Source organism: Formica exsecta, unplaced genomic scaffold (assembly GCF_003651465.1).
Source record: "Formica exsecta isolate Colony F162 unplaced genomic scaffold, ASM365146v1 scaffold400, whole genome shotgun sequence".
Taxonomy (NCBI): domain Eukaryota; kingdom Metazoa; phylum Arthropoda; class Insecta; order Hymenoptera; family Formicidae; genus Formica; species Formica exsecta.
The window spans coordinates 303,659-324,401 of record NW_021851240.1 but is presented as its reverse complement, the minus strand read 5'-3'; the positions used below and the strand labels follow the sequence as shown (position 1 = coordinate 324,401).

At 35.4% G+C, this 20,743-nt stretch overlaps 1 protein-coding gene across 1 annotated transcript in view; it reads left to right on the top strand.

The window, feature by feature from the left end:
- The window catches only part of LOC115240060 (acid sphingomyelinase-like phosphodiesterase 3a), a 76,103-nt gene that overhangs the window by 41,378 nt on the left and 13,982 nt on the right, over nucleotides 1-20,743 (top strand). The window contains exons 2-6 of the mRNA XM_029815026.1: nucleotides 9,333-9,406; nucleotides 10,955-11,023; nucleotides 12,778-12,949; nucleotides 15,374-15,579; nucleotides 18,147-18,343. Of these exons, the coding sequence (XP_029670886.1) occupies nucleotides 9,349-9,406; nucleotides 10,955-11,023; nucleotides 12,778-12,949; nucleotides 15,374-15,579; nucleotides 18,147-18,343 (702 nt within the window). The 5' untranslated portion in view covers nucleotides 9,333-9,348. The remainder of the gene's footprint in view (nucleotides 1-9,332; nucleotides 9,407-10,954; nucleotides 11,024-12,777; nucleotides 12,950-15,373; nucleotides 15,580-18,146; nucleotides 18,344-20,743) is intronic.

The following is a 20,743-nucleotide window of genomic DNA, read 5'->3' as shown; positions in this document are numbered from 1 at the left end:
GAAAAAAAAAAAAAGAAGAGAGGGAAAGAAAATCAAGAAACGATCCGGGGGTTGTGATGACCCGCAGGTCGGGACACACGGTCTGACGTCAGGAGCGCTTTAACTTGTTGGATTCGACGCGAGTGCGACGCGAAAAGTGAGCCGGTCCGCCGCGTCTTCGACCCGTTTCGACCCGGGGAAAGGGAAACGCGGAGGTGTCGGACGTCGACATCGTGGAGGATCTGACAACAGACAGATGGAGGATGCCCCTCTGATCGTTGTCGTCGTCCTTGCTTTCGGACGGACACCAAAGGCACCGGGATCTTTTGTCCGGGGCCTTCCGGTAGCGCGACGCGTCACTTCCGTCACGCGTTCCTTCCTCCGTCGCGAGTTCTGTCGTCGTGTCGTTCGCGGTCATTTCGTCATTTGTCAGCTCGCGACACTGTGCCCGCTTCTTTTGAGAATAGAATTCTTTCGCGCTCGGTCATATGACAGGCTATCCCGCAAGTTCCGCTTCGTGTGACGCTTCGCTCATTCGCAGCCAGCTGCGATTACTCTGCGCGGAGTTAACAAAGATCTTGAATGTTCGAAAAAAAACGAGGCTAGGTGACAATTATCTTTTTTTGTACACGATGTAAATTTCTTTAGTCTTGTTTTTCAATTTGACCCTTAATTTATAACCGTCTGGAAAAATCAGACTCAACTCTCTTAATTTTCAAGTATACTTTCGTAACTAAACGCTTCAGATAGGCTGCGTTCTATCGCGGTATCTATGTTAAGTGCGTAATTCTGTGAAGATATATATATATATATATCAATATATTTTATACTATCCTAAAAAACTTTGACAGATGTAATGCATATCTAGGGATGTGTCTCGTTTTTAACGAAATTAGACTCCTATATCTCTTGAAAACTGTCACTGACGATAATAAATAACGACAGCAGCAAATTTCAAAAAGTTAGATAAATTATTGATTTTGCAAGCGACATTTTAAAGTCATTCAATTCGTCGCTGACATTGTCTGGAGAACGAACGGGTACGTTGGAAAACTTTTGCCCCTGAGAAAATCTTGACTTATTAATTATTTTAAAAATTGCGTGTATACGTCAGAGAATGATCTTATGCTATATATATTTTATCTTCGCAAATTCAGAGATTTGAGATTGTCATGTTATCACCAATCGAAATATTATTCTCGTCATACTTGAGAGTGGATACGTGATTGAGCTTAAACTAGCGAGGCAAAGTTCAGTCTGAACTCGGTGTTCTCGAACCCGGAGCTGGATTATATTAAAGGTTGCGGAGGGCATCGTGCGCTCGCGGGAAGAGTTATAAGACCGTTGAGAAGTTTCAGCGAGTCCATTCGCGGTCGACGATGGGTGTCCGTACTTTTGACGTATAACATAACGCGGAGTGATGTGAGATCTTTTGTGACAGCAAGCGAGGAGAGAAATTGCGCGCAACACGGCGAAACATACGTAAATTGATATATCATTTATCATTAAATTTATATTAAAATGCAATATATCAAGTATATATATTCATTAATATTTAACGATGGATCAAAACATTTTATACATACATTTTCTGTTAATTACAAAGAGCACTGCTTATTTCTCTCTTTTTTTTTTCTCGTATAAATATTTAATAAAATTTCAGATGAAGAAAAATTTTAAAAATTTAAATATCGTCAAATGATTATATATAATTAATAATATATATGATTAATGATTGATAGTACAATACGTTTAATTAAATTTTGAATGCGTCTATTATTATTATCTCCGTACTAGAATATTTTATACTGAAAGACGCGCTATAGCTTTATTCCGATGCATGTAGTGAAAATATGGAAATATTTGGGTCCGTCGAAGTGATTAACGTAATGCGGCTCGGTTGACATCGCTCAAAATACTAAATATATATTCGATACTGATATTAGATGCCGTTGACGGGGACATCCGTCACGTCGTTGATCAATAAGATTTGCCGCGGACGATAGATCGCGTTCGAAAAAGCGGAAAAATCCCGTCGACGTATTAGAGTGACACGTCCTCAAATTTGATTTCTGACGAAGCCAACAATAATTGTCAATCGTCCTTGATCGAACCGGCGAGTTGTATAGACGAGAAGACCTACCTACACGTCGTACAGAAACATATCCCGCAAACGCGCTCGATCTTTCCCGAATGTTCTTTGGCTGCAATTAATCATTCTGCCGATTAACGTAATCAATCTAGATGTCAACGCGTCATTTCGCGTCCCGTCAATGCTTTTTTTTTTTTTTTTTTTTTTTTTTTTGTATCATAAAATATCGAAAATATACACACCATTCTAAAATATAATAGAAATCCAAAAAGAAAAATTGATTTTTGTTATATTTGATAAATATTGTAAATATATATAATTATAAATATATAATCAATGTTTAAGAAACTTCACATTATACAGCAGAATACATTGTTGATATAATAGGTTTGTTTTTAGAGAAAATACAGAGAAAGTGTAGAGAACGGTATGTTTTTTTATATTTTTTATACTTGGAATAAAACATGATCACGTTTTGAAGAGAGACGGCTAAAAACAAATAAACGTAGAAAGCGCAGAAAAACGTACAGATGTATTGCTGTAGCGATGGATGTTCAGGTAGCAAAACAAAATCCAAGAAACATTGATGTGCGATTTATTTTGAAACGAGATAAAATTGGATCTTGAATTCTGTAGAAAGGAACCAATCAACAATCGAAAAATTATTGGTTGGCTTCTTTCTGTAGAATATAATCCGATTGGAGCTCAGCTTCGAAAAACCAATCAATACGCTTATTGTATTCGTATCTTCTTTCGAACAGAAAGAAAGATTCTCTTCGATGTCAGAACTCTAATGTTTCTCTTGTATATAGATCTCGCATCATTTTTTTACATTCCTCTCACGTCTCTTTTGTAATTTTGTAATGAACGATGTCATAAATTAAAGAGCTTTATATATAATCGATAATTTTTTATTAAATTCATATCTGTTTTTATCGAAAATTTATTCTCGATGAATTTATATAAAATAGATTGGAAAATGTAATATCATCGAAAAGGAAATATATATATATTTTTTTTTTCAGAAAATTTGAAAAATTAGAATTTTTGAAAATTTTTGTAGGAAGCAATATTTTCTTATTTTTTTTATATCTTTAGAGCTTAAAATGTTCTCTAAGCTTGAGGTCTAGGCAACTTAATCGAAAATGCGCCACTGGGCATGGCAGATATCGTGAAGGAATGGCAGCTACGTGCTTTCACTTTATCGCGATCCCTTGCTGATTCCCTGCTGATTGCCGATGGGCGATAGAAAGATTACGTTGTAGAAAACGAGAGGAGAACGTTCACCGATATACTCACGATCGCGATCGAGAAAACGGATTTTCGCGATAAATTTTTCATACGATCAAATTTTTTGTTTTTGACAAGATTTTGAAAATTTGATAATTACGCTTTTTTTAAGCTAGAGTGACAATCTAATAATATTGTGTTACATTATCGAATTTATCTCAATATTGGTATTAAAAAAATATATATATAAAAAGATACAACATTCTAGTGAAAAAAGCGTCGATAATTACTCCGCCATCCGTGTATCACCCTGGATGACGCGGTATCGAGGTCAACCAAGCGTTTTCCAACGTAGAGGATTTACGATAGAGATCCGAAGGACGGAATACAACGCTTTAATATAGACGAGACATGTCAAGTAATAGTGCGACAGCAGCTTTATAGTCAGGTTTATAGTCAAACAACCTCCTAAGCAACCTTGTTCCGGGCGATACTAGTGATGTTATATCTAGTTGACAATGCGCTACTATAACCAGATATAATCTAAGTTTAACAGAGCGTGAAGCAGTGCAAAGTGCGCGAATTAACGTGCTTACAACGTTAGGGTAAGAAAATACAGGGCAAATAGTACACCTTCTAATTGTAAGGGGAGAGCACCCTATAATGTACATGTCTCATCTCTGGCTTCTGTTTGCACAAGAATTTACGACATATGTTTTTTGGTAAAATATATGATTTATTATCTCTTTTTAATTTTTCGTTTATATTTAGGGATACACGTGCAATTCTTTAAATTTTTTAAGGATAACTATATACATATATACGTGTGTGAAATTTATAAAAATTATCATAAACTTCGAAGGAAGATTCTTGGTGAATAAATTAGATTATCCAAGATTAGTTATCATATGTATTTTCAAGATTAAAATTTTTCATTTTTATTCACGTTGTGTAGAATGATCTTTGTGCACTATAGAAATATTGAAGACTATCAAGTTATATACAGGATGTCCCAAAATTAAACCGACAAATTTCAGGAGATTATAAAGGACATTAAAGCAAGCCAATTTTGCCAATAAACCCGTGTCCGCAAATGAGCCGTTTTGGCACTAGAGAATCAAAGACTAACAAGGGTAAAAATCTTTGAAAAAAATTATTTTTTCATGGATGTATATAATAAAAAATTATTTTTTTATTAATGTGCTTAAATAGAGGTGTTTTTACTATGAAATTTTTGTATAAAACATTTTTTGATATCTCGAATAATTTTTGAGATATATCGAAAAAAGCAAAAAGCCAATCTACATACGAGGGGTGATTTTACCCCGTTAGAATCGTTTTTGGGCCGCAACTGGAAATTTCTAAATTTACCTGATTCTCTCTCACCCCCTACATGTGTAAAGTTTCATCAAAATCAGAATTTTCAGGTTCGCGAGTTTCTCTTGTTAATCTTTGATTCTCTAGTGCCAAAACAGCTCATTTGCGGATACGGATTTATTGGCAAAATTGGTTTGTTTTGGTGTCCTTTATAACCATCTGAAGTTTGTCGATCTAATTCTGGGACACCCTGTATATAACTTGATCGTCTTCAATATTTCTGTAGTACATAAAGATCATTCTATACGTTAATAAAAATGCAAAATTTTAACTACCTGAAGTTTGTCGGTCTAATTCCGGGACACCTTGTATAGTTTCATTCTGTATCCCATAACGTTCAGTTTTCGTCCAGAGGTCGCGTTGTAATAGCAACAATAGAGATTTTAAGTATTTTCATGGATCGCATCGCGTATATACGCGTATGAGTTATTAATCCGAAACTCAACGCGCGCGCGATATATCGTTTACGCGCTCGTTATTCTCGCTCGTGGGGAAAGGCAGCTATCGCGTTAACACATTACGCGGAATTCTTATAGCGGCTCGACATAGCCATTTGCGCGATGCGACACGCGATTACAAGTAATTACAGCTCGCGCGTGTCATGAATATTTACGAGCGTAGTTTTTAAAGTTTCACGTTTAGTCTAGAGCACGTTAGGATACATCGTATCGGGAACAGCGATTTCTCGTTTACGCGAGTTCAATATTGCGAATAAATTTTTAAATATGCGCTAGTATACGTGAGATGCATAAAAGTCCGACAAGAATAGAGATATGTATATTGCAGCCAATGGTGGCAAATTTGATTTAAAAAGGTTACCTAGGAAACAGATATGACATTTTCATCTTTATCCGATAACTATACGCCGATCTAATATGTTTTTCATTTCATTACTTGTAATTGACATTCTTTGTGGTATTTTATGCACCCATAAAATTGATCCTACCGCTTCTTATAATAAAGATGCTTGGTTATAAATAAGGCATTTCCCTTCTCTTCTTTATGGATACTAAATATTAAATCAGGAAGATTCGCTCCAAAGCTCAACTTGCTTATTAATGAATTATACGAAGATAAAGTGAGATATATTTGAATTAAGAGTTGCAGATGTGCATCTTGAAATCTTATTTAGTATTTAATCTCAATTAACTGTCTAATTTGAAGCTGTTAGTAAGACTTGAAAGAAGTCAATCTATTTGGGATAGAATTGGTATTCGCGATTATATATTCTCACTTCAATCTATTTTAAATTTGCAGAAAAGAGAGAAAGTGCATTAGAGGCAAAAAGCGCAATTGCCGTATACAATATCCAAACATATCCACTTATTGTTAGCTTTATCATCATTTGCACAAATTGACAATCTTTCCAGACGAGTCGATCCAATTCGGACCTAACCTCCTGAATAAAAAAACTCGAGTCATTAAACCTTGGCGAAAATATCTGTTCCGCGATATCTGTTTCGTGATGTGATACCGTATCGATGTTTCGACGCCGCGAATTATTCATATAACAGTTAGCGTCGCCTATTCCGCGGTATCGACACACCCGCTATTATTTCACATTAAGTCGTTAGCTCGGTCGCGGTCCCCTGGAACGAACAAGAAAATCGCGTGTCCTATCGTAAACTTCCGCTTCCCCCCCCCCCCACCCTCTCCTCCCTTTCTCGGGTATAGTACAAAGGGCCGTTCATGATAGACCGATTGCCCGGTAATGGTTCGCTCCGTAATTCTGCTTGTCGTTCGCGTCGTGCGCTAGTCGCAAATTGAAATTCACGATGGCCGCCAGACCAAATGTGCTCGCGTTCTCCCTCCCTTCCTCACTCGGCACTCATTCGCTTTTCAGCGCTTACGGGTCCGTAGCGATACGATAAGCGAGGTAAGTGCGTGAATAAATGCCGTCGAAAAATGCGGAAATTAAAAAAAAAAAGAAATAGTTGAAAATACATGAAAAAATATTTAAATGAGGTACGAAATTAAAACTAAAAACTGATGATAGCAAACTTTTAAACAGGGTATCTATTACCTGGAAAAAAATGGAAAACCTAAAATTTCTTCCAGGGATTTCTTCTGTATCTGGAAAAATCAGGGAATTGTTGTGGAATTTTATTGGGATTTAATTTCTTTAAAAAAATCTTTTATCTGATAATTTTGCTCTTATATTGTAAACAGTCGGCGCGAGCCAAGTAAATTATATATTTAAAATATATTACAAATATATATTATTCCTGGTCTTTTAGAACGAATACATAAGATACCACGATATATATGCTGAAGAAGGTCCGAACATAGGACCGAAACGTCCAATAATAAAACAAGAGACATACGGAAAATTAATCTGCGCATTTCTTACCGCGCTAGGCTCCTAATTAGCCATTATTTATTCAGATATTAAATATCAGAACCTTTAATTTAACTATATATTTATGTGTTTTTTTATATGTTCAATTTCTTAATAAAATATTAAATATACAGTACATACTCTTTAGTGAAATTTTTAGTGATAAAAAAATGAAAATTTTATGTGCAAATGAAAAATGCTTATCTTACGAAAGTTATACAATTTTTTTTTTTTAAATTCTTATTTTCTAGTACGTTATCACACATATTTTATTCTTTATTTCATAAGGATGGAAATCTATTTATGTATACATTTACGAATGTAGTACTTGAAACTTAAGAGACTCTCTGTTTTTCCTTCGTATGAATAAAAAACATTACCAAATGCATGTAATAAAAAAAACATATATTAGAAAGTTGCACCAAAAAATCTTTAAAATATTTTCTTTACTTGGAATTTTGAATAAAAATACCTGGAAGATCAGGGAATTTTCAGAGAATTTTTTTACAAGATTTGAGTAAATACTCTGTTAAAGAACGATAAATACGAGACTCTCCATTCTTATGCGAAATAACGGGCTTATAAAATATGCGTAATAATATACTAGAAAATAAGAATTTGGTGAAAAGGGAAAAGCTATAATATAAATTAATTTACATACTGTAAATATTAGAATCATATATTATATCACGGAGATTGTAACGCTTGCGTTGAGCTGTTTTTAATCACTGTTTTGTGTGAAAAACGTACTTGTGTAAGAAGACATTTGAGTGATGTATCGCTGTTCCCGTGCAGCTCGCGAGGCGTGCAATTGTCGCCGAATTAAATTCGAAATTAGCGCTTGTTTATCAACTCCCGCTGCGTCATTTATCTTGAATATTTACGTTTCGCCGGGAAACGAAATAACCGTGCGCGACTGCATTAATTATGCGCGACGGTATGTCGCATATTTTTCGTAGAGGGATGAGTTTCATACATTTGCCATATAAACAGAATTCGATTTTCAGCGTTTGACCCTGTCAATTTTGCGAAAATCCCCCGAGATATTTGGATGTAACGTAACCGCTCGATGGTTTCATTTTGACGGTAAAGGTAGCCCGTATATACAAGGTAGCTTGTTTTTATTCAATGTAAAAATTTGTTGATATTTGTTTGTCGCATTTCTTGCGACATCGAACACATAAATCGACAAATCTTCTACTATTGGTCGAATTTAAAAACGTATCGTACATGATTGAAATTATTGAAAGCGTCGGGGTAAATAAAGCCTCGAGCATGTATACACGCACACAGAGGTATTCCGATCGCGATGAATTTTCGCGGGACATGGAATTGATTTCTCCCATATCTCGTCTGTGTCTTGGAAATGGAAACGCTGGAAAAAATCTAGATCATATCCGAATTCGGCTCGTTTACGGGCGCGAAGTTATCCATGGCTCTGGCGCTATCCGACATTAATGACCGACCTTTATTTGCATATCGCGTTTAAGCTGCGCGAAGCGTTATTCCGCTATAATGCCGCCCGCCGCGCGTATATACTTATCATCTTTTACGACACCGGGAATATAACGTTTGTGTCGGAAATATACTCTGTATCTCATAGTCGAGTCAGGATATCTACTCCCTGGAAAAACCTAGAAAACTTGGAAAATTCTCAGGGATTTCGTTTTTATCGTGAAAAATCAGGGAATTTTTATGGAATTTTATTCGAATTCAAGGAATTTTTTCGAAAATTTTCTCTTTGATCATTTTTTTTCTTATATTGCAAGCATCGGCAATCTGATTAGCCAATTGTGAATTATATGTTTCAAATATATGATTATATGTTCATTGCCATAGCAAAAAACATTAATTACACAATACTGAGTACACAATTTTTACTGTAATTCTTATAATTAATGATAGAAAATGAAAATATTATGCAAATGAAAAATGCTTATCTTACAAAAATCATTTAGTTCTTTTCAGTACATTTTTAAATTTAATATTTAAAATTTAAGTGGTTTATTTTTCCTTTGTATGAATAAAAAGCATTAGAAAACACAGACCAAAAAAAAACTTATTTGAAAAAGTTCCATCTAAAAATTCTCTAATTTTACCTGGAATTTTGAATAAATTACCTGAAAAGTCAGGGAATTTGCAGGGAATTTTTTTACAAGCTTTGAATAGACATCCTACAAGTTCTTGGCTTCAATTTCTCTCGCGCGAGATTGCAAAATATATTGTACATTAGACTTGAGCGCAAACAAAACCTTCGTCATCGTTATCGCGCGATGCGGTTTCCCTGCGCGGCATTCAAACGATCTGTAATTACAGGTGCGATTCCGGAAAGATGATACGCGACTACCTGATACTGCTCTCGTGGCTGTGCGCGGTGCAAGGAAAGACAGGTAAGTACATTGAGTTCTTCTCTCTCTCTCTACGGGCAATAAATTATTGTACTTTGCATATTCGCAGCGCGTAATTTTGCGTTTTTTTCTATGCACTATAGTCGGTGCAATTTTTAATACCTTCATGAGAGAAGGTATAAAGAGCTATTATGTATATTGTAGCGGCTCATCCGATGCCTTCGGGCACGGCAATCTGGCTATCGTTTGGCGCCGCCAGAAAATCTACCCCGCGGCGCGAGAGTTTCTCGAGAGAAAAATTTCCGAGCAAGGAAACAACGGCGGGCAGGTTCGAAACGAGAGCAACGTTTCGCTTTAGATGCAGTCGAGAGATTGAAGTATGCTTCAAATGCATACGCTCGATTCTTGACGATAAAATTACAGAAATTACAATTGAAGAATGAAATGATCATTCTTTCACTGATTTCATGATTGTCGTCACAACCGTCGCAAACAAATTATCGATTTTGCTATTTGAAGGTTTTTATCAAAGCATTGTTACATTTATGAAAGACACTAATAGTCCAAAGTTAAATCCATCGATATGCATACACGAATAAAGGAACGTAATGTAATAACTCTCTCGTTCTCTCTTCTTTATATATAGTAAGCTTAAAATATTTTTTATACTCTCTACCAATTTCCTGTACAATATTCTTAGTACCTTTTTGATCGGCAAAATTTGCGTTTTAAATTCGATAGCAAAGAGACAATTAAAAATCTACTATAGTGCATTAAAAATACATGTAAGTTTTCCTTTAAAACAGAAAGTGCAATTACGAAGTACTGTCATAAAAGCTTGCAACAATGTTCTTTACTTTCCTGTTATTTTCCATAGTCGTTATTGTTTCCAAGATGTAATCGGCCTCAATTTCATGAGTTTCCGTATAGCGGCTTTGCCTAGTGACGAAAAATTTGCCACGGCACATTTGGGACAGCGAAAATTCCACCTGCGCAACGAGTTTCGCGATGTACATCGCAGCGTTTTTTCATGTAGACATGCGAATATGATCCCTATGTTTATTTGTGACAATGGAAGCGCAGCAATTGATGTGAGATATATATTTTTCCATACTACGGTAGCAGAAAATTGAACTCGTCGATTATACCGGTTTTAATTGTTGGGATATTTTGACTGGGCAAATTTTACAGGAGGCAAAAGAGAGAGAGTGTATTTATTTAAAGAGATATAAAAAGCTATTTATTTAAAAGAATAAAAAAAAAACGACGTATCCAATGAAAAAAAAAAAAAAAAAACGTGTAAACTAAGTCTCTTAATAAACATGGATGATATTTGAAATTTCGCGTCGCTCTGCACTGTCAAATAAGTTATTTTTATTCCATGATATATTCGTCACGTATTATCTTTTTGGAATACGCGATTCTATCGAAGCCAGACTGCAGTATTCAATCGCGTTACAAGCGCCGAAATATACTATTGACTCGATGTTAAAAATTTTGGTCGTAATTCTGGCGAAAAGTGCTCGGCGTTTTTCATTTTTCATTAACCTCGATCACAATCACGATAAAGAGAAGTTCTTTGCCTTGTAGGATATTTCTGGCATATCACCGACATCCATTACGACCCAAAATATTCTACGCAAGGAAGCACCACCAGCAGTAAGTTATCAATTTAATGATTTATTTCTGATTTTGCAAGAAAAGCTTCCTTTTTAACTTTATCAAGAAATTAGAATATATTTGGATTATTTTTTTATTTTTTTATTAATTAAAGCATTTTGCGAGAAAAAATAATTTGCATGTGTATGCTGTACAAATGTCTGATTTCTACAAATGTAGAGATTTCAAACAACTTCTCCGAGTGTGATTTCAACGTGTTTGATTTTCACTCAAATATGACTAGGACTCGCCATGGAGGTCGATCACGTAGATGTTAGTGAATTTTTTTACATTTTTATCTTATTCAATCACTCATACAAATCTCATTTTATCAAATCTTATTATTTCTTCGAAGTCACGACATCACGATTTTGCGAAATTCGCGCGAAAATTTTCACTTTTCGCTTTTCCGCTCTTAGGGAGAATATACGTGATCGACCTCCCGATGCGAAACCCGAGCCTTGATGTTACCACCCAGTGTTGCCAGATGCCTCGAGGTATAAACTTTCTCGAGCATTTCATAAAAATTCCTGCACATTTATTAGTGTATTTTGTGAAAATTTCCATCAAAGACTTTATATTCTCTAAAATATGTAATGCAAATATACTTTTTATCCTTTTCTCTTACTATACATTTTTTATCTTATTACAAACGTTTAATGGCGAATGTTTTGATTCCGGAGTTAAAATTTATCAAGGAAGTCTCTTGTGAAAAATTATTACATACATTCACACACACACCATTAAAGTAACATTTATCTGGAATTGAAATGCATACATTCATTTGTTTGCATTCATAAAGAGGTTAATTTACAAGGAATCCTATATTTAAAAAAAAGAAAATTTCATTAATACTTGAATATTTTTGTTAAAGAATAATAATCATGAAAAATGAATTTAGATTATATAAAGCCAAAGAATCGCGATAATATTCCGAAATGTTTAATCGATATATTTGTTTTACGTTCATATAGGGTGTCCCAAAGTTACCGCACCACTTACTAATGCCAGATTCTTGAGATTATATGAAGACGATTTTTCTTCAGCAAAAATATCAAAAGGTTATTATTTTTTGCAAGTTTCCAATTTTTCCCATCATATATCTTTGTAACTAAGCCTTAAATTAAAATTCCCTCTTTCTGTTAAAGTAAACTCTATCTGAAATTAAGTAAAGAATGTAATTTTAATTCTCTTTATATTATTATAATATTTATGTTATATATTATTTCTCCGAAGACTTTTGTATTAATGTACATTTTTCATTTCGTAAAGAGAACTTGCATGTGACTGTCTTACACATTTAGCATGCGACGGATCAAGCTTTAACGAATACACGCCCCCGTTTCGTTATACACTTCATTTTCCGACGATCGCATGAGCGAATTATTATCATTCCTCTAATAGGAAGGTAAAACTGTTATTTACCGACCCTAAAGCCCTCCCTTCCCCGCACTGGTATTTACCGAGCTTTAAAGTACCTAGCGTGTTCGGCTGGCACGGGGCACGCTAGCAAAATAGCGACGGGTTACAATACCGTGAACCTACCCTCCCTCTTTTCCTCCCTCGTTTATTTGACCTACCGCTATCGTCTTAAGCCTCGTGTCGCATGAACGTTAGCGAGACGACGACGATGACGACACGAGCCTTAAGCGCAACCCTGGCCGCACCCCGTTTTGCGCTCCATTTCGCGAGTTCCCACGAACGACCTTTTCTCGTGCGCGTGTCCCGTTTACCATCGCCAATGTGTGCTCCAGTGTGCTGGAACACGAGAAACAGCCTCGACAGCGGGCGGTTAAGACTCGACAGAAAACTGGCGGGCGAGTTCGGCGACTACAGCTGCGATTCGCCCTGGGCCCTCATCGAATCGGCGGCGCGGGCAATGAAATCGATGCACGGCGAAGGGATCGAGTTTGTCCTGTGGACGGGGTAGGTGAAACCTTTACAGTACAACGGTGTTTGACAACACAATTTGGAAATTTGTGTTTTCTTCTTAAAAGATATGCCGGTTAAATATTTAATACATTTATGTGTCAATTTAACATATTGCTGTTGTCTTAATTGAACTCAAGTGTTAAATTATTAAAACAACTGAAAAAGTGTAAGAATAACACAATATGCACCTATTTTTAATTTTACACAATAGATATGTTCCGTATTATTAATGACAGGATTTGTCTGTTAAAATTTACAGAAAAAAATGTTGATTTTATTCTACAATAGGAGCGAGAGTGACTACAGACCGTCAATAACATTTTTCCAAGTTAATTTTATCATTAAAAATATGTTGATTTTACACAAAATTTATTTCAAATTACTTTGAGGTTTGCATTTATTTTGTGTTAAAATATTACCATAGTATTAGTGTCACCATTTAACATATCCATATTATGTTAAACTAACAAAATTTGTGACGATGAAATTTGGGATATGTGATATCTGTTAAATTTATAACACAAATTTTTTAACTGTGAAAAATTTTCATTGACGACGTTTTATTAATTTTTTCATTTTTTTAAATAAAAAGGGTATAAACAGAAATTAATCGAACATGATATCATAATAATTACGCATTATATCTTTCGGTTTTTGAATTTATCGTTGTATCATTTATGAGTATTTATTGTTATATCATTATCGTTTTAAATGCATTTTTTTAGCTCATTATCGTCGACATTACTGTTGTTTTATCAATTATTATTATTACTAATTTATTTTGCACGTTTGAAATTTATGAAAATATTCAGTGCCTTTACAATAGTCAAACAGGATATATGATATGCTACCGTTAATAACGATTGTTGTTAAATGGATCATTAACGTATTGTAATTTATTCACGAGGTCTCATTTATTATCAATAAAATCATAAACAAGATCCAGTTTGGGGGAATGGTGACTTGTTAATTCAGCTAATAACGCGATTATTATGCGTTGGATTTATTACTGTTAAATAAATTATTTTACGAACGATTTATTCTCTCTCTAGTCGGAGGTGCACGACTTCCAATTAATTATTGGAAAGCGAAGAATACACAGTTCCACTGACCGGTATAAATATATCGCGTCCACTACCGATGACTTTCTAGCCACTTAGCGCTGCACCGTCGCACAATTATCGAGAAGCATAAATGTATAAAAGGAATACGAGTAGCAAATGCTAAAAAATGATATACGATATGAATCGTTCATTAAAAAAATTGCGTGACTCCAATTGTTGGAATGCTATAAATTTCAAATTCGTCACGCATTAATATCGATAGTACTCGCAACGAAATTTCTTTCACTATTTTAATCTGAATTCGATTCGCATCTCATCTCACATATACAGGCTGTCCTAGAATTCGATCGACAAACTTCAGGTTATAAAGGACACTAAAACAAGTCAATTTTATCAATAAACTTATGTCCGCAAATGAATCGTTTTGGTATTACAGAATCAAAGACTAACAAGGGCAAAAATCTTTAATGTGGTTAAATAGAGGTGTTTTTGCCATGAGACTTTTGTATAAAACATTTTTTGATATCTCGAATAATTTTCGAGATATATCGAGAAAAGCAAAACGCTGCTCTACATATGAGGGGTGATTTCACCCCTTAGAATCGTTTTTGGGCCGTAATTGGAAATTACTAAATTCATCTATTTACTTTCCCTCCCCTCTCTCTACATGTGTGTAAACTTTCATCAAAATCAGAATTTTCGAGTTTGCGAGGTTCCTTTGTTAGTCTTTGATTCTCTAGTACCAAAACGGCTCATTTGCGGACACGAGTTTATTGACAAAATTGATTTGTTTTGGTATCCTTTATAATCATCTGAAATTAGTCGATGTAATTCTAGGACACCCTGTATAATCGTTTTATTCAAACACGTAACTGTACTGTGAAGTGTACTTAAAAATCTTTTATTATTTTAATTTCAAGCCAACTTAGTCAAACATTTTGAGACAACAACATACAAATCTCTCTTTCTATCTTTATATGTAAAATTAAATTAAATTCACTCAGGAGTGACAGTTTGAAATCGCCTTTTAATTTATTTCATGTTTATATCTCCAGGATATGCTACTCGTATCGTTTTGCATCAATTTTCTCCAGTTTCCGATTGTCGAGACGCGACGAAGTTTTATCAGTTATCAGTTGACGTGGCAATTATCAGCGTTTTGCTCGGGTGACAACGCGCACGTTCGATTTTCCGTCGTTGCCTCATCTCGCCTCGCGTGTCAACATGACGCGTCCTCATTTCGCGATGCGCGCTGTCGTTCTCGTCTTATATTTATCAATGATAATCACTCGCACCCTCTCCCTCATGTTACGCGTAATTAGGACTGTAACGAGGCTGTAACTACTTGTTGCAGCGACGCGCTGACACGCTCCGCCGGAATGAGCGTCGAGCTGCGTCTACAATGTCTCCGGAATTTGACCGATCTGTTGCACCGCACGTTCAAAGGACAATTCGTGTTTCCCGCCCTCGGCCACGAAGACATCGGCGTGAATTACACGCAGCTGGCGACTCTCTGGCAGCACTGGCTACCACCGGAAGCGGTAGACACATTCGTAAAGGGTGAGCAAATATCGCTATTCGCAAGAGGTTACAGAATTTTTAAAAAGCGGCGATTTTATCCAACAGTTTTGTTCCAAATCTCAGTAATATTGTATCTTAAAAAATCTCTCTGTGAGACCGTTTTGTCATGATTATTACGCGGATTGTTTTTACTCAAATAGCTAATCGGGTAATCTCTAAGATAAGTAAGTACGTTGGCATATTATAAATTTAGCGCGTTAAAATTGACAAAGAAAGGTAAGAATGTTATTTCCGGGATCCCTCAATTTGATAGGTCATTTTCATAGGATTTTTTATCAAAAGAACAATGCCGCAAATCACAATGCGCTATGATCCATAATTTCCGAGATATCGATTTTTAAAAAATCGTAGTTATAGCAATACTTCCACCATAATAATTGATGATAATTTTCTGACACCATGTGTATGTTTTATAAAATGTATTCTTAGCAGATTCATTTATTTATGTGTAGAAAAATCGAAAGCATAGGCGGGAGAAAGATTCTCCCCCTACTGCCCCACCCCCGAAAAAATGTGACCTAACCTAACCCATGTCGAGGGGTAAATCTTTATTTTAAGTATTATCATTATTATTATTCTCACTTTACTTATTGTTCTTTATACATATATATATGTTTTCATTTGTTGCATTACGATGCAAAAATTTTGAAATCTCGATATATCTTTTCAAAAAAAAAATTAAAATTTGTTGTATTAAAAATTTTTGAAATCTTGATATGTTTTTTCAAACAAAAAATTAAAATCAAAAATAAGACTAAACGCGGAATGAGCATTATAATTATTATATCCTTATAATAAACTTCCCTTTTTCTCACAAAGATCAAAGTACATTAAGTATCACATTAATTGTCGCAGTAAAGTGTGTATTAAAGAAGGATAGGAAGAGATATATTAACGATAGTTATCGATGTTTTATAATCCGTGTGCAAAAAGAACTTGAAAAAAGGAGCGCAAAAAGATATTCGATTTCGATGACGCGGTCGCGCGTTTATTATTCTCGTATGAAATAACAGAGCCAAAACGGGACACTAATACATTAACAGGTAAATCAAAGAACTATCTCTTCTATAGCTGCCGTGTATCTACTAACAGGCAAGAATGTTATTTCGGGAATCCCTCAATTTGATTGAGGGAGTCATTTTCATAAGATTTTTTATTAGAAAAAGAATGTGCCGCAAACCACAATGCGCTACGATCCATAGTTTTTGATTTTTAAAAGTCGTAATTACAGCAATACTGATGGTAATTGATAATCGCCATAATTGATGGTAATTTTCTGACACCATGTGTATGTTTTATAAAATGTATTCTTAGCAGATTCATTTATTTATGTGTAGAAAAATCGAAAGCATAGGCGGGAGAAAGATTCTCCCCCTACTGCCCCACCCCCGAAAAAATGTGACCTAACCTAACCCATGTCGAGGGGTAAATCTTTATTTTAAGTATTATCATTATTATTATTCTCACTTTACTTATTGTTCTTTATACATATATATATGTTTTCATTTGTTGCATTACGATGCAAAAATTTTGAAATCTCGATATATCTTTTCAAAAAAAAAATTAAAATTTGTTGTATTAAAAATTTTTGAAATCTTGATGTTTTTTCAAACAAAAAATTAAAATTTGTTATGTTAAAAAATTTGATGAAAAATTCTGTAAAAATGACCTCTTACTAAAAATTGTGAAATTGGTAATTGATAATCGCCATAATTGATGGTAATTTTCTGACACCATGTGTATGTTTTATAAAATGTATTCTTAGCAGATTCATTTATTTATGTGTAGAAAAATCGAAAGCATAGGCGGGAGAAAGATTCTCCCCCTACTGCCCCACCCCCGAAAAAATGTGACCTAACCTAACCCATGTCGAGGGGTAAATCTTTATTTTAAGTATTATCATTATTATTATTCTCACTTTACTTATTGTTCTTTATACATATATATATGTTTTCATTTGTTGCATTACGATGCAAAAATTTTGAAATCTCGATATATCTTTTCAAAAAAAAAATTAAAATTTGTTGTATTAAAAATTTTTGAAATCTTGATATGTTTTTTCAAACAAAAAATTAAAATTTGTTATGTTAAAAAATTTGATGAAAAATTCTGTAAAAATGACCTCTTACTAAAAATTGTGAAATCTTGATATTTTCTCAAAAAAAAAAAAAAAATAAATAAATAAATAAAAAAAAAAGAAGACTGATATCTCAAAAATGAATGATCGTAGCATATCGTGGTTTGCAGCATTTTTTTTCTCGGTAAAAAATCTATCAAATACATCTATCAAATTGAGGGATTCCAAAAATAACATTTTCCCCCAAAGAAACATTACCGTTCTCCGAGAGATGCATAAATGATCGACGAACGAGATTCGCGCCGCTCTTTGATTCGAAACGAGCGCAAGGGGTCGATGCAATATTTATGGACACCTTCTATCTCTCTCTGAAAATGTGTTACGGCACAAAGTAAGCTTATTGGCGAGCATAAATTTGCCTCCCCCTCGGGGGCTTTACCGCAGCGGCACTATTCAAAATTTGTTGCAGCCGGCTACTACACGATCGAGCAGCGCTCGAAAAAATATCGGATCGTCTTCCTTAATACGAATTTGTGGCTGAACCCGGTCGACAATCGTATGCTGCACCGTGTCGGAAGTAGCACGGTCGATAACACGATGGATCCCTTCGGCCAATGGTCCTGGTTCCAGTCGGTGCTAGAGAATGCGCGGAAGAAGAAGGAAACGGTAGGTTGATGCTCCGATATATGATATCATTGCTCTTCTCTCCGAATGCGCTATTATTGCGGTGCGTCGGACGCATTCTTTGTTTCCGTGTATCCCGCCGATATATATGGCGGCGAAATAATCCCCGGCATCGCCATGGTATCGACACGAACGATCTTTATGGATGTCTAACAAGAAAGTACCGTTGAAGAGAGAGAGAGAGCGATAAAAGCAAATCTTGCGGCTCGAACGCGGATAGATTTTTTTTTATTTGTATTAATTTTTAATTTTTGTATAAATTTTTAATTTGTTATATTAATTTTTAAGTTTTAATTTTTCTATTAATTTTTTATTTTATGTTTTTTGTATTATATTATTGGATATATTTTTTTTTTCGATATTGGAAATAAATAAATTTTGTATATATAGCATAAATTTTTATTTAATTAGCTCAACTTTTTAATATCATTATTTTTGTAAGAAATTACAACAACTTGTACAAACATTTTGTACAACTGTTTTCGATTAAAATATTTATATAATTTTTTATTTTCAGTTGGCGTAATTTTTTGATATTATTTTTATAAGATTTTTATAAGATATATGTAGGAAATTAAAAACTATTTTGTACACAATAGAGATTAACGTCAATGAAAGGAGACGCGAGCGAAAATCAAAGATTCGATAATAATTCAATCGCGTCTCTCTTGATTCTGTTTTGGATATTCCGTCCAATAATAGAATTTTTGTCTTTTAATGTCGTAATATTTTGATACAATGATATCGATTGATTCCGAGATCGTCGAACTCTTCGACGAACGTGAAATTAAATTAAGCGGAAATACTCGACGAGACTATACTTCGTAATTCGATTTCGAAACGAATATCGATCACGTCGACGTAAAGGTCGCGTTGAAATTTTTCATGCTCGTTCTATCACGCATATATGTGTGTATACGTGTTCGCGTGCGTGCATGATGTAGAGAAAGATAATTTGAGGCGAAGAACTTTTTTTACGTGCCAATCAATTTTCTGGGATCGATGAAAACATACGTATAACGGTGTTTGGAGTATTACGTCACTGTCTGGCATTATGACACGTGCAGGTAAATTAATCCCTCTATAATGAAGTTGATCAATCGGTAAACCTATAGACGCATGTTTTAATACGGGGATTGATAGGATAAATGAGCGTTTAATCGTGCAAAAGCCGATGCGTACTCGGTATCGGGTATGCTTTACGCAAAATTGCGCGTATTCGGAGCGTATATATTGTGTCTAGATATTCATGCATCGTGACTCAAAACTGTGTCTGACAGTTTGACATTTGTAATGTTTGACATGTGTAAAAGACTAAACGTAAAATTAAAAAAAATCTCTCTCTCTCTCTCTTTCTGTCTTGCGGCACACATGTCGACAATTTAGCTTTATGGAGGCTCTCGCGCACAGAAATTTATAATGGCGGCGAATCGGATATCCTCGCAGGAAGGACGGAGCAAATTGTATAATCACGTCGAAGATTCAAATGCAAATTGTACGAGAGACAGTGACTCTCTATTCCCAATAATACAATCTCTCCGAGAAACTCCCGGTTCGACGTATTGCACCACGTACATACACTTTCTCTCTCTCTCTCTCTCTTTCGTCTCGGTTCTCACGATAAAACACGATGACAGATTGTAGGGTGATGTTCATTACGCTTCGTATCGAAGATCGTTAGAATCTAGCGAGACGACGATTTATCCTCTTCGATCAGCGGGGCAATTAATGCGCACGCCAGGTTCGCGAGAGTCGCGGTGGTTCCGGTATCGTTTGCTCGCTCGCGCGGAGCCAACGGAGGTCTTCCAAGAGTCGGGACCTATCGAATATCACGCGGGGTCGGTTATCGGTTATCGATTACGCCGCGGGGGGCGTGCAGAACGAGTCCGACATACGCGAGGGAGATCCTTCACGCGACCGGGATGGCACGACCGGCGATAAATTATGGAGGGACTTGGTATTCCATACACGAGATCGAGAGAGGAGAGACCCTCCGTCCGTATACGTAAACCGTTGCACGCCACCGCCATTGATCCCGATCGTATTAACCGGACGGATGTAGCCAAGAGAGAGAGAGAGAGATTGCCCCCCCCCCCCCCTCCGGCATAACGCTGGGGGACGGCATTCGTGTATGAAGAGTGACGTACATTTTTCAGCGTATCTCCCCGTACTACTCCGTGCGCAATAAAACTCCGCTTTTAAATTTTTGATTCTCTACGTCCAAAAAAGGGTGAGAAATTATTCGTAAGATTTACTATATTTGGTTAAACCCTTTGTTATCTAATTCTCAATCGATATCGCGAAGGGATGTTTAAATAATTATAGTCGAAACTTCTTATTCGCGGATTCACTATTAGCGGAGTAAAAATTTGTAACCGCTCT